Source organism: Citrus sinensis, chromosome 5, assembly GCF_022201045.2.
Source record: "Citrus sinensis cultivar Valencia sweet orange chromosome 5, DVS_A1.0, whole genome shotgun sequence".
Classification (NCBI taxonomy): domain Eukaryota; kingdom Viridiplantae; phylum Streptophyta; class Magnoliopsida; order Sapindales; family Rutaceae; genus Citrus; species Citrus sinensis.
The window spans coordinates 9,174,616-9,189,376 of record NC_068560.1 but is presented as its reverse complement, the minus strand read 5'-3'; the positions used below and the strand labels follow the sequence as shown (position 1 = coordinate 9,189,376).

General features: G+C 31.6%; 2 protein-coding genes across 2 annotated transcripts; both read right to left on the bottom strand.

The window, feature by feature from the left end:
* Positions 1-2,497: 2,497 nt before the first annotated feature.
* LOC102623310 (alpha-galactosidase-like) lies at positions 2,498-4,223 on the bottom strand. Its single transcript, XM_006471057.2, has one exon. It carries the CDS (start codon positions 3,982-3,984, stop codon positions 2,500-2,502), a length of 1,485 nt encoding a protein of 494 aa, XP_006471120.2. The 5' UTR covers positions 3,985-4,223; the 3' UTR covers positions 2,498-2,499.
* Positions 4,224-11,743: 7,520 nt separating this feature from the next.
* LOC102623609 (3-ketoacyl-CoA synthase 7) lies at positions 11,744-13,171 on the bottom strand. The gene has a single exon (XM_006471058.3). It carries the CDS (start codon positions 13,154-13,156, stop codon positions 11,810-11,812), a length of 1,347 nt encoding a protein of 448 aa, XP_006471121.2. The 5' UTR covers positions 13,157-13,171; the 3' UTR covers positions 11,744-11,809.
* Between the last annotated feature and the right edge of the window lie 1,590 nt (positions 13,172-14,761).

Sequence of the window (14,761 nt, the reverse complement as noted above, 5' to 3'; positions counted from 1 at the left end):
GATATTTCTCGTGCTTGACTTTTTAAAGACTTTTCCTTGACCGTTTCACATCTGATCTGGGGTACCCCTCATACCTTCTTAATCTCCAAGCGTATCTGATGTATGTTGGGTACCTCAATACAGGTAAGATATCTGGGGCACCTAAGGTTGTGGTATAGATCAGGAACCCAGGGTACCTTAGTTTTTGGTATAGGTCAGGTACTCCGGGTGCCCAAGTTTATGGTATAGATCAAGTACCTCGGGGATCCTAACTTAAAGAGGCGGTCAGGTACCTTGGGTGCGTACAGTGATCGTTTAGAGCCATGGCAGCCCTTATCGACACATGGTGTTTTACTATAATTTTTCTATTTCTCCCCAAACAGTGATTATTTACAAAATTAAGAGTATTTATGTGACCATTTAAATAAATCTTGATAGTGTAAGTAGCTTTTTTTTTTTTTACTTTATTTCACAAAATGTAAATCAAAATAATATCGGGGCTTTATCATGTTTCATACACACACACACACACATATAGACATATACACACACACACACATGCGCTTGCATTAAGGAACAAGTATTATTATAAATTGTTACTACTCATGAATATTATGATATTATTAAAATTGCTTTAGAAATTGAATTATGAATCAAGAGACAAAAAGCAAGCCTTAAAGAGATTTGAACGAGTGCAAAAGCATCTCCAAAGCTGAAGAAGAAAAGAACAAGAGTTTGATAGATTCATTATGAGAAAACTACAACATTAGAGTTCATTATCGAAACAAGGTCATATTATTAACTCCACCTCATCGAATGATTCTAATCTCAAAAAACAACATTCTTATGCCAATATAGATCACAACTTGCCAATTAAAGAATATATCATGCTTGATTCTAAAGTTGTTGAAGATATATTGATTATTTATGATTCAACCAGTACACTCATAAATGATAGAGTATCCATATGGGTGCAATTTTGAAGTGGAACAAGATCCTCTCCTGATTTGAATTATACTAATCTTTTAATGATTTTTGCCATGTGTCTTTTAGTGGTAGTGTATGAATAAAATTTAATTTCTTTTATTTTTTTATTTATTAACAACCAATCAGCAATTGAGTGGTTTGCTCATAACATGATCAGATCAGGAGAGAATCTTGATCCTTTTGAAGTACCATATATAATTAATCAAAGTTGCAACTAGAATATCAATTGTGACAAATAATTGAAAGCAAACATTTAGACTTCCTCTGTGTTTTGCTGGCGCAATTTTTTATATCAATAATGGCACTGCCTTTATGCTGCGTTTACATTTTGGATTGGAGAGGGAATTTTGAGAAGTGGGAATCCTAGGATTAGGAGTGTGGAGTGGGAGTGAGAGTGGGAGTGGGAGTAAGTTGTTTACTTAAACTGGAATGAGAACATGGAATTGAGAGTAAATGATTTTAAATTATAGTTTTTAATTACAAAATTAATAAAAAAAGATTTGAAAAATAAAATATTTATTTTATTATATTTGTAAATTAATAATTATTATTAATATTCTTAATTATGTAAATAATTTTTTATTAATTTTAATTTTAATTATGTAAATAAAAAATTATTATTAAGAGCAACACAAATGAAACATTATTATTAATAATATAATACAAAATTAATATTTTCTTAGAATAAAATATTGATTATTATTAATTACTAATATTAAATAAATATAATACTATTATTTTTAAATAAATATAATAATATTATATTTTCAAATAAAAAGAGTATAAAGTAATATTATTAATTCTCTATGAGTATAATAATATTATTTTTAAGTAATTTTAACTTAGAATCAATATAAATTATTATTTTTAATGAGTATAATTTATAAAATAATATTATTTAAATAAATATGATATTATTTTATTAAATATTATTTATTTTATTTGATTAAATGTAAGGATAAAAATGGAAGAGGGGGGAGTATTCATTTAAACATTAATAATTACTAACATATACCACGATAATTGAAAATGCACCAATTGATGAAAGATGTATGTGACACTTTACTATGTTATTTGCCCGGTTATCAGATCCAACACCTCGGCCAGGAATTCTTATTAACATGCCTAAATTCTGCGCAACCCAATTTAATATGGTCCAACAAGAAAGAAAGAAGAGGCTCCTCGCATTTGCAGCCCAACTTTTTGCAAAAAAAAATAGAGGCAAAAATACAAGTATGCTGCCAACTAAAGTGACGGACATTTTAGGTAATTTTAAAAATTACAAAGATTAATAAGATAATTATCCCAAACATTAAGGTTTAAAGAACAATTTACCCACATACAACTTAATATGAATTTAGTTTCAAAGAAAGACGGTAAAAATCAAAAGCACATTGAGTAATTTTTGTTTATATTTGATTAATCTTCCAAGAATATTTTATTTGAATTTCTGATATAAATGCAATAAGATCACACTAAGTTATTTCAATAAAAACCCGTAGTATTTTTTGCAATAGTATCATTTCTCCTACATTACTTACAATTAAGAACAAATAGTGCACAACCATGGGTCTCAACTTCTGTTGACACAGACTTTTGCATCACTCCAAAGTCTTTTCCACTCCAAATTTCAGTCCCTTTACAAGAAGGATTCAATTTCCACCCAGGAAGTGCCTTGCCCAGGTCTGTTATTTCGGCCGAAATTGCCGTCTTTGCATTGTTCAGATTGAAAAATGCAAGGTAAATTTCTCCTTGTGTTCCAGTTGCAATCCAAGAACGAACTCCAGTCGCATTAGCTCCAGCGCCAGGTCCAGTAGCTCCCTCCTTTCCTCCATTAATATAAGGAAACTCCTTATTGTTTGAGCTATAATGGTCAATCTCCAAAATAGTAGGATTTGTAATCAGACCATAAGTTGTATCATCAAGCTTTCTAACATCTCCTCCAAACATAAGAGGAGATTTGGCCATAGCCCACAATGTCATCTGAGTTTTTTGCTCATCCAAAGTAAGTTTACAAGCTCTGTATGGACCTTGAGTTGAATTTGCATCAGTAAGCCACCCCAGTGGCAACATATCCAAATCAGGCCATGACCTCCCATTCAAGCCCTGGGAGCCTATCATATTAGCAGCAGCGAAGTCCCTTGCAACACTGAAATGGGCAGCAACATCTGGCCAACTATCCCAATCATCCCCAGTTACCCTGTACATGTTGGCTAAGCCATTAATTTTTTGTGCCATATCTGGTGCTGCACTTGTTCCCGGAGACAAAGAATAGATAATTGGACGGTTGTGTTCCCCCTTGAAAACCTCTGACACAACGGATATTTCACCTTCATCCAAGTCATCACCAAATGCACAATCATGTTTTACAAAATCAACACTCCAGTCCGCATACTGTTTATGCAGTGACCTCAGGAAAGCTCTGCCAGCTCCCAACTTTGTATTAACGGCCATAAAGCCATGCGGCATCCATGCGCATGGCTTTTCCTTGATGGCTATATCTTGCGCCCGCCATTGGCGACCTGCCTCCGTATAGGGACCTTTCTTGTCATAGTCATAGATAAGGGTATTAGCATTAACAGCCTGGTTACTAATTCCTTTCATCACATGAATCCCAAACTTCAAACCCATATCATGTACTTTCTTTGCTACTTCTGTAAACCCTTTCCCACCTTTTGAAGATGGCCATCTATCAGGATCAGGCACCATTCTCCCCCATTCATCGATCAAATCTATTCCTTCAGAATCTATATGTGCATCTTTCACTTTCTTTCTATACCAGAGATAATCCACCACGACATACTCATATCCATGAGGAAGAAGACGCTTAGCAACAATATCGGCACTTTGCAAGAAATCTTGTTCTGAAATGATCCAGCAAAATGAATCATATGAGTTCCAACCTCTTGGAGGTAAGATAGCATGTTCTGTCTCTCTTCCATCTGCATTTGCGGATGCTATCCTGTAAAGGAATAAGCTAGAGAAGAAACAAAGATTGCTTAATGCAAAGAGCTTCATTGTTACTTGTTCATCAGGTTTCAATTCTCTCTCTCTATAGAGAGGTATTTACAGATTCAAAAGATGAGAAATTCCAGACAAAGATGAGGCAATCCGAACATTTTATCTATTTTTGGGCTAATCATTTCATGAGGATCACATTCGTATCCTTAAGATATGATCTTGAAGCTTCTCAATTTAGCCAAGTATGAGCTAATATCTTTGTCATTATTTCACGTAAATATTGCAAATATTATTGCCGTTAGTTCCAAATATGGAAAAAAAAAATCCCCAAATTATATTCCTTCTATGCTATCAGCCTTCTTGTATAAGTTGACCATCGAATCGCATGAATAATATGAGAGTGAATTTATGTTTCCTATCTATATTTGTCTATGTAAAGTTTTCGTCATTGACCGCTAAAAACATTTGCTAGCACTTTACGGACAAGGAGGATAAGGTAAATGAATTAATTAAAGCACATTGGGCAACTTATTGGGGTATTTCCACCTCACCATTTTTAATTTTTGTAAATTTATCCTACTTTTAAAAAATAATTGTAATCAATTTACATTATTTTTTAAATATACAAATCAACAATAAGTTATTGTAATTTATCAATTAAATTTGTCTTATAACTTTTTTTTATCACTTTGATATCTTTGAGTATTGAGGCTGCTTTAATATAAGTTTTATTTAACTATTTTACCTTAATAATACATACTGATTAAATTCTCATAAGAAACATGAGCTTTAAATGTAATAGTATAGGTATTTAGTTTTATTAGATTAAATCTCCAAATTTTTTCATTATTTATATTTTTCAAAAATATTTTGAACTTATTGAAATTATTTCTTGAATGTAAGATAAATTTTTAGAAATTGTGGAGTAAAAGTACCACTGTCCAATTTAATATATCAAAATTTCGGTTTCTTGAAAAAAAAAAAGAGCCACGTAAAGAATCGAGGGTGATGTCAGGAAGACAATGGTTTGAAATTGAAGCATGGTCATTGAATATACATAAGGATTAGTTAAGTAAATGTGAAGGGCCTTCCAAATCCAAAATGGTAAGAAATAAAAACATTTATGATGTTTTAATAAAACGTTATTTTATCTTATTTAATACACAACCAACCATATTAATTTTAAGGGTACGGCATCGACGGTGCAACTGTGGTACCGTCTCATTGTTACATCAAGTCGTTGAATCTATTTAAATGAGCGGGATCCATTAAAATCTAATGATTGAGTGAAACTGTAGCATAATATCATAGTTATAACACAATTTTTCCCTAATTTTAACTAATAATAATATTAAAAAAAAAGGTACCATGGCTGACTGTAACCTGTATCAATTTTAAACAAAAAGTAATGCACCAACAGAAGCTAACCAGATAATTTACCCAAATTATAAAGAGGAAAGCATATTTACCAGCTACTGCAACTCCATCGGATTCTAATCTCTTTCCAGTGTCAGAAAACGCGTCTGCGCAACTCTTCAAATACTTGCAAAAGCACTTTCACTGTAATCTAAAACGCGTGAAACCTTGGCATGCGGGAAGGTTTTTCCTTTGCCGAAAGTAAAGAGAAAAAAAACTCATAATTTATTTTTAATATCCTAATCCTTTAACATAAAGCGATAAAAATTACCACAATCATGTCTTTCTCAATTATTAATAATCAATAAGACTTTATGGACAAGGAAACTCGATCTTCCAATCGTTCTTCTCTCATAATCGTTTCTAGGAAAATAAGGGTAATTTTTAAAAACCTCTCCTGAGGATTGGGCTTGTTGTAAGTAGATAGTGAGAATTTATTTATTTGTAAAAAACTTCCTACCGTCAGTTAACTTTAACATTGACCGTTAGTTGACTATGCAAAGATAATATTACCCTTAACAATAGTTTGTAGATGAAAATAACTAAAAAAAAATTAAAATTATTAGCTATTTTACCCTCTTTAAATTATTAATATTTTCTTAAAGTTCCTACAAAAAAGAAAAAATTAAAAATTTGAAAAATTCTCTTTAAATTATTGATATTTTCTTAAAGTTCCTACAAAAAAGATAAAATTAAAAACTTGAAAATTAAATAGTTATAATCTTTACCTATGATAGTGTAAATTTTTGGAATTGACAAGGATAAAATTGTCAAAAAATAAGGTTTGTGCTTTTCGCGCCAGCAATTTTAATTTTTTTTTTAGTTATTTTCGTCTACAAACTGTTGTTAAGGGTAATATTGTCTTTACACAGTCAACTAACGGTCAATGTTAAAGTTAACTGACGGTAGGGGGTTTTTTACAAATAAACAAATTCTCACCATCTACTTGTAACAAGTCCAAACCTCAGGGGAGGTTTTTAAAAATTACCCAGGAAAATAAATGGTTTAAGACTGGGTCTTAAATTTTAATGTTGATAATTAAATCGGTTTGTTTCACTTTATTTACAATTATGCTGATTATTTTTACTGGATTTAGGATTCTAAGAGAGATAAGAGAAAAAAAGATTACGAAAATATCTTAATCTTTTACATAAAGCGGATGAAGTGACCACAACTATATCTTTCTCAGTTTTTATTTTTAATAATCAATAAGATTTTATTTAATTAAACATTTCAATATTTGTTTTTTTTAAGAATAACAACCTAAATTTTGAAATTTTATTCAATAGATCCATAATATAATTTTTTTGAATTGATTAAGCATCAGGTTACTGTATTACATAGATATTTATAACTGCTATAACAGCATATCATTACACTTATATTTATAATCAAATATATAACTGAAACTTACATTATTACGTTTTTAATTCTATAAAATACATACCCAAACAAATAACCCTCACGGAGGAGTGGAGTACTGTTATGACAGCATATCATTACACTGATATTTACAATTAAATATATAACTGAGACTTACATTAGATCAGTATAATGATATTTACAATGAAATATATAATTGGGATTTACATTAGATCATTACATGGATATTTACAATCAAATATATAACTAGGACTTACATTAGATCATTACACTGATATTTGTATTAATTTTATAAAGTACATATCCCTATAGTCTCCTCATCTCTACTCTAAAGCATACTGAAGAGTTTAAGAAAATACAATAAAAACTAAAATATAATTACTAATTATTACTAGTTGTCTAGTAACCAAATTCCTTAAAAAATTTCTCCATCAAACTCAGGTCAGTGCCTTCAACATAACCTATGAAATCAATCAAACGATCAGCATCTGATATGGTCATCTCTACCAAAAATGCACACACGCGCACACACTTATACTTTTGAATCCCGACCAAAAATATTGAAGATAAAGTTACACTTATAAAGTTTATGAAATCTTAACTTATCTAGTATACACAATTGGCTTTCATATAAAATTCTCCATGAATGTGCTGCAATAACGTGGGGCATCCTCAAATGGTTTCCCCAAAGTTTGCTATATTCCCATACTCTCCTCATCTCTACTCTAAAGCATATGAAGTGGTTAAGAAAATTCAATAAAGACTAAAAACATAATTACTAATTACTAATTTGAAGAGAAAGTGCAGTGCACTGCACGAATGTACAAAATGCAACAATGACTTGTAAACTTTAGAGTTTGATTGACAAAGGCCTTGAAAATAATGGAAAAATAAATCAAAATATATAAGTAAGTAGTACTCTTCCAGCACGTAGGTGTTGAAAGATAATTAAGTAAGCTTTCGATAATTTAATTCTGGTTGATGTATAATTATTATATATAAATCTTATATTCTTTGAGGTTCATACAGGTAGTAATCAAATTGGAAAATTATTTATAGTGGCTATAGCCGTATTTGTTTTGTGTAATAATAATGATAATGATAATTGATAATAGTAATAATAAAATATTGATTAAGGGGGAAAAAAGATTGGAGAAGTTTAGACCAGACATATTTGATATTTGGATGAACTTCCATCAAGAGTCCTTTTATGATGCCTCAGCTACTTTGATTTGTAGAATTTAACTGAATTGCCTAATTAGACTTCATACTTTAAAAAATAATCTAAAATGTTGTTGTATATCTATTTCCACTAAAATCTGCTTATTTTATATTTTTTATTTATTGCATATCAGTGTCTTTTAATTTTATTTATATTAGATAAAAATAAAATTTTATAATTAAAAAGTTAGATTCACCCACCAATCATGAAGTATCATGAAGTAATGACCTGCGCGGGTGAGGATGTCATTTAATAGAGTTGGTAAAATATTTTGTGTTAAAAATAAGAAAAATGAGATTTGTTTGAATCTTAAACTATGGTGCTTGGCAAGCAAGAATGTAAAAGAAAATTGAAAGAAAAGTATTGACTTGAAGCTTTTAGAAGATTCTTATTAACCGTATCAAATGAATACAGATTACACTTTTTTTTATTATTATTATGATTACACATATTTATATCAAGCTAAATGGTCTGCTATAATTTGTTATAGGCACGTGTGTTGAACTTCTTATGAGCCTAACCAACTAACTTTGGCTGCATCAGCACAGTGAGCCAATCAGCTACCGTTAGTCTTACAATACCAAATGCGCTCTGCCTTCCATGTATTATTAGATTCACTCATAAGATTCGTATCCACCTCACATAAATGAGGAGAGAATTGGCTTGCTGGACCGGTAAATGGATCACTTTTTTTTAGTTTGACTTGGGAATAGATGGATTTTGCTTATTGAATTCTAAGAAATTAATCTTCATTAATAATATACTGAAGTATAGAAAATTTTTAAAGTTCATCTAATTAATCTATTCTAATTTTGTATGTCATGTTTAGATAATAATAAATAAATAAAAAGAAAAGAAGTAATACATGAACATTTTGAATAATTTTAAAAATATAAGGACTAATTTGATAATTAACCCAAATCCTAAGGAGTAAAGAAGAATTTACACACGCCTTTAGTTTTGCTTTCCTGAAACTAAAATTTTGTACGATGGTTTTCAGAAGAAATTGAAAGAGATTTTGTTTGCAAGTTGGCAAAAGCTAATTAATAGAATGAAAATTGAGGTGACAATTTCCTGAGAATAAAGAGTCTTGATTTAGTAAAGTGTTGCTGAATACCAGCTTCCGTTGTGGGCCTGTTGGTGTGGTGCTTAACCATTTACCATATCACCGGTCCATGTTCGAGCCGGTACCAAAACAGATCACACACACAATAATCGTTGACAGAGCAAATACTTAAAAAAAATGAGGTATTGCAAAATACCTCTCTTTTCCTTACCCATGCATGCCCAACTAGAGTGGCAAAAAAGTTCGGACCGGTTTAAGTCTGATCCAACCTAGTTTAGGTCTACGGGTTTAAAGCCCGGCCTACAAGGGGTGGGCTTGGATGTGGGCTTAAAAATTACAAGTTCACATTTGTTGGGCCTGGACAAGGGTTTAGAAAAAAAAATCTAGACTTGACCCAGGTTTTTTTATTTTATTAAGTTGTATTACTAATATTTTATATATTGAACTATTATTCTATTATATATTATATAATTATCTTTAATTTAAATATTTTTCTTAATTAAAAAATATTTTATAATTAATTTAAAAAAGTTTATGCCCGGCTCGAGCCCTTTCTTGTCGGCCTATACTTTGTTTAAATGATGTGGGCTTGGGCCGGGCTTTTCGAATTGCCATCCCTAAATTGTCCAAAATTAATTATAAATTGCGGCAAGAAAATCTTACAGATTTGGAAATTGTAAAGCCAAATTTGTCAAAGTAGCGGCAGCACCGAGAATACGGGGTCGCTTAAAATGCCGAGTATTAAAATTTGCCTGCTCAATTCAACTCCCCATGAATGCATGGGTTAATGTTTGGCAGGTGAGATATCTCATCTCATTTTAAATATCTTGTTAAAAAAAATATAATCAAGTACAATTATTTGAACTTTCAAAAACACATACAGTTATAGGGCTTAGTTGTTAAAAGTTAGGGGTGGGTATGGCCTTATTAATTATGTGCGTAGCTTACTTTTAGTTTACTATGAAATTCACTCTGGGTTTGGATATGAATTTATATTAGAATAAAATAAGTGGAAACAAGATCTTAAAAACAAACACAAAGAATTTGAATTAATTTTAATACACTAAGGAAGATTTTGCTTAGTTTAGTCCAACAACACAGGGATATGCTCATTTTCGTCTTGTTTAATTACATGGGGCATTAGTCATGACAAATCTAATAAGTAGTACTGTTCCAGCACTTAGGTATTGATTGACAGAAGCCTAGAAAATAATGGAAAAATAAATGATCAGATAAGTAACTAAAAAGGAAAGGAGTATTATTGCTTATTGGTTCATTACATCCCAAACAAAGAGACGAAATTATTATTTCACCTATTCTAGACAATCAACAAGAAGTTGACTACAACCAAATCATAATAAGAAAGCAATAAATTAAAGAGAAACATAATCAAGCTTTAGAGTTTGATGCAGCAGGCTTAGGTGGCAACCCCCAAGGGCAATGGAATGATGGCACGGGCCACTTGTAAGCTGGTAGAGGTGGGTGCGCAAATGGGCATGGGTTAGCCGGATGAGGTGGTTGCGCCCAAGGACATGGCCACCTACCGTAAAAGGGAAAATGGCCGAACCATGATAAATCATAGCCGTAGTTTGGATTTGCTGTTGCTACAGCTTCATAATTTTTGTACTAGCTAAGCCTTGATTCAAGCAACAAACAATCAAAAACATTACGGTGATTGCTTTTGCTGTGGCCATTGTTGCTTTGGGATGATACTAGAACTTCAATTTCTTTAATTAATGAAAGTATTCGAATAGTGTCAATGGCATGCCATGACCGGCTTATATAGTGTATATGAGGTAAATTTTTGTTGATTTATTTTTTTTTATGGAGATGAAATTATTGTTAGATATACATTATCACTACTTTGATTTCAAATTTTGAAGATGCATGTGATATTCCTTAATCTGATTTGTAGTTGTGGATAATTATTCTTGTCAAAATAAAAAGAGAAAAGAGTAAATACTTGTTCAATTCTTATTTTTCAGAATCTTATTAGTTTATTATTATTTTTAAATATTTATCTTTGAAGGAGTTCTAAGATATACAAAGCTAATATAACCAATTAATATATATGACATATTTTGTTAAATTGTATATAATTAATACTTGCATAATAATTTTTTACAATAAATTCACACATACCATAACATTATTTATTTATTATATGATTAACTTGATGTCGCAAAATTATTATAGAATTTCTCCCGTACTCGGGGTAGACTGTGAATGGCATCAAATCATTTTCAACAGGAACTCTTGTCCGAGACCTCTGGTGGTTTTTTCTAGACTATTATTTATTAATTAATAAAAATATTTATTGCTTTAATTGACGATTTGGAAAAATATATACAAATTTTAAAAAATAAAATGTTATATAGGCCAGCCCAGCAGAACTCAAGAGGCCCAAAGAGGGTGCTAGGAGTACTTTAACGGAATAGGCCTGGAGCCCACACTGATGATATAAATGTTATGAATCAAACAAAGATCCCGAAGATTATGATAGGAATCCAAAGACGATCTCGTCAGAAAACAAGTTCATTGTGGGATGCACGTATCGTAAGATTAAAACTTCCATTCTTTTTTATAAATTTAAGTATTGTTTCATTTGAATTTTTTTGGCCGGACCTTTTTTCAATCTGTAGAAGGCCTAATGGAGTCTGGCCCAGTGTAGGCGTGCACACTCGAAGGCATAATTAACCATGTTAAAAATACATTATTACTGTCTGTGGATATATCAAAGGCTCCTTGTAACTTCTGGACAGACATTCAATGGTTTAAGGCTAGGAGTATGTTTGTTAAATACCAACAGGATACAAATGGATTCTATCCGACCATGCATTCCTTTCTTTTGGATCAAGATTGGAAACACATTTCCAAACTGCACTATTAACTTTGAATCCACTTCCAAATGCAATTTGCCAAACTCTGTCTCCCTTCTTAACCTTACCCTTAGCCTCAAGGTAACAAAGCTCATACCAATATGAAGAAGATGAAGTGTTGCCAAATCTATAAAGTGTCATCCTTGAAGCCTCTCCATCTTCTTTACTCAGCTTCAGATTTTCCTCCACAGCATCAATTATAGCCCTTCCACCAGCATGTATACAAAAATGCTCGAAAGCTTTCTTAAAATTTGGCACATAAGTTTTAGATTTCTTGCATACCACCGACCACAAATACTTGAGCTGCTCGGAGTATGGCAATACATGGGGACCTAATTGTGATATATTGATCCTCAAAGCCCTGGCTGCAACTGGTAATAGTGACCTTGATATTGAAACGCCTACGTTTCCATCTTTATCTTGCTGCTGAAAGACAGACGAGTATGCTTGATCATCGTACCCCATGTGGGTTCGAACGAGATGCTTGAGTTTGTACTTAGCAATATGCTTATCTTGTTGCCTGTTTGATAATAGAATAGCAGCTCCCCCCATGCGAAATACTGTGTTGGAAATTAGCATGGACTTGGTGCTGCCTGTGTAACCATTGGAAGATATAGCTTCCATGCTAAGGACTAAAGCCAATGAGTTCTTGTGAACTTTGAGAAGATCTTTCACCAAACTTATCGACAGAATTCCAGCACTGCATCCCATTCCACTTAGGTTGATGCTTTTAATGTTGCTTCTGAATCCAAATTTGTTTATGATCATGCTTGAAATTGATGGTGTGGGACAGAAAAGGCTACAGTTCGTTACAAGAATGTCAATGCTTTTAGGGTTTATCTTATGTTTGGAGAGAAGATCTTTGACAATTGTGCAGAGAACTTCTTCAGTTTCTTCGCGAGATCGTTTCAAGGAAACATCAGGTTGCATCTCATGCAAGTTAAGTGGTATGCAGGATTCATCTCCAATGCCTGATTTTTCCAAAACTTTCTCTTGAAAATCTAGGCTCTCTTTGTCAAACACATTACTTGTGGTAAAATGTTCAACGAAATGAGAGAATGGGACTCGTAAGCTATCAGCAGGGTGGTAACAGGTAAAATCAACAAGGTAGACGCCACTGAAGCTGAAACAATAGTACAAGAATATGATTATCAAAGCACATGCAACAAAGAAATGGGTGACAGAAATGGGGGTTTCTCCAATGGTAGTTAAATTTGAAAGGGAAAAATGTGTAAATAGAAATGACACCATCTTCAAAAGCATGATATGATTTTTGGGAGTTTTCTTTTGATGATATGATTTTCTCCATCAAAATATACATTTATATATAAGCACTGTAGTTAAAATGTTTTACGTTCTTGTTCGACAGACAAAAGAAGTTTTAGGATGCAACCGCTGGCTCTAATTGTGTTCTCTCTCTCACATTGATTGACATCATGTTCAAGTTGATTTTGCTTTCAGATCTTTGTTGATTCTGGATGATAGGATTCTGCAGGGAAGTATAACCTTGTTTGTTGAATCACAAGATAAGCGTGGAAAAACCACGGTCATTTTCTGATATTAAAACTCTGGATTAGAGTTGTGTACTGGGAAAAAAGAATTCTGTTATATATAAATATATATATATATATATATATAATCTTCCTCAAAGTGTAGGCATTCTCATTCTTTTTTTCATGCCGACATGTTATTAAGACATATGATTTAATAAAATCAATATTCACTTCACGTTAGTTTTCAATTAATTATAAAGTTATATTACTCAATAGCATGTCTGCATAAGAAAAAGAGAACACCCACTCTTGAGATACACACACATACATAAATCGAAAAAACTTTAAAAGTGTAGGATTTAATAGTATTATGAAAAAAAAACTTTAAAACCGCATAATTTTAAAATTTTTGCATACTTTTACGTACTTTAAAATTTTGGATTGGAAAATTTAGAACGATTTTTTTAATTCAAAAGGCCCGGTTTATATAAGAAAGACATGATCAACCACAATGAATTAGGAACTTTTTCCCCCATATTTGCATTCCTAAAATTACGATTAATTTTACAATATTTGCATGTCATAAAGTATCAAGACTGTTACAAGTTCCTTAGGATCATCATGTGATTCCCATGGTCAATATTATTATTGTCCAATATCACCACAAATATCCCATATAGGTTAGGAACGAATAATCAGTGAACTACGTAAATTAAGACTAGTGGTGGCTCAAAGTCCAAGCCCGATGAAAAAAAAATCAGGAAAAAATAGGTGCTTATCCCAATTTTTTTTCTAGGGTTATATCATTTTATCCTTCTAATTCACACATGAAAAACATTATATAATCAGACCTAATACTTAAAATGGATGTGTTAGAATTTATTTACTTGCTTATACAAATATGTGCTTAATTAAGATCCATGGATGTTATGCATAACATTTGAATTATTCATGCATGAGTAATTTTAGGTTCCCCGTATTTGAGTTCCGGTATTTGAGTTCCAACTAAAATAACTGCGCTACAAATCAAGTTAGTTTTTATCTTTTATTTTCCTATAGTTTTCATAATAGTGTGTTATCCTTTTCAATTTTGATAAAAAAAAATATTCCAGTCAATAATAAAAAGGTTTGACATCAAGTAGGAGTTTGTAATAAATGCTAAAAATATTAGGAAAAAACACGAGCAATGATATCTCCACCCCACATTTTTTGTGAATCCACCCCATTTTTAAAAAACAATTATAAAAGTCACACATTATTTTTAAAATTTTCAAATCAAGAAGAGTTTTGAAGAATTAATTAATTAAATCTATCTTAATTCACTTTTTTGTGACTTAGATTTTTTAATATATTTGATTACAGAAATTACTTTGTA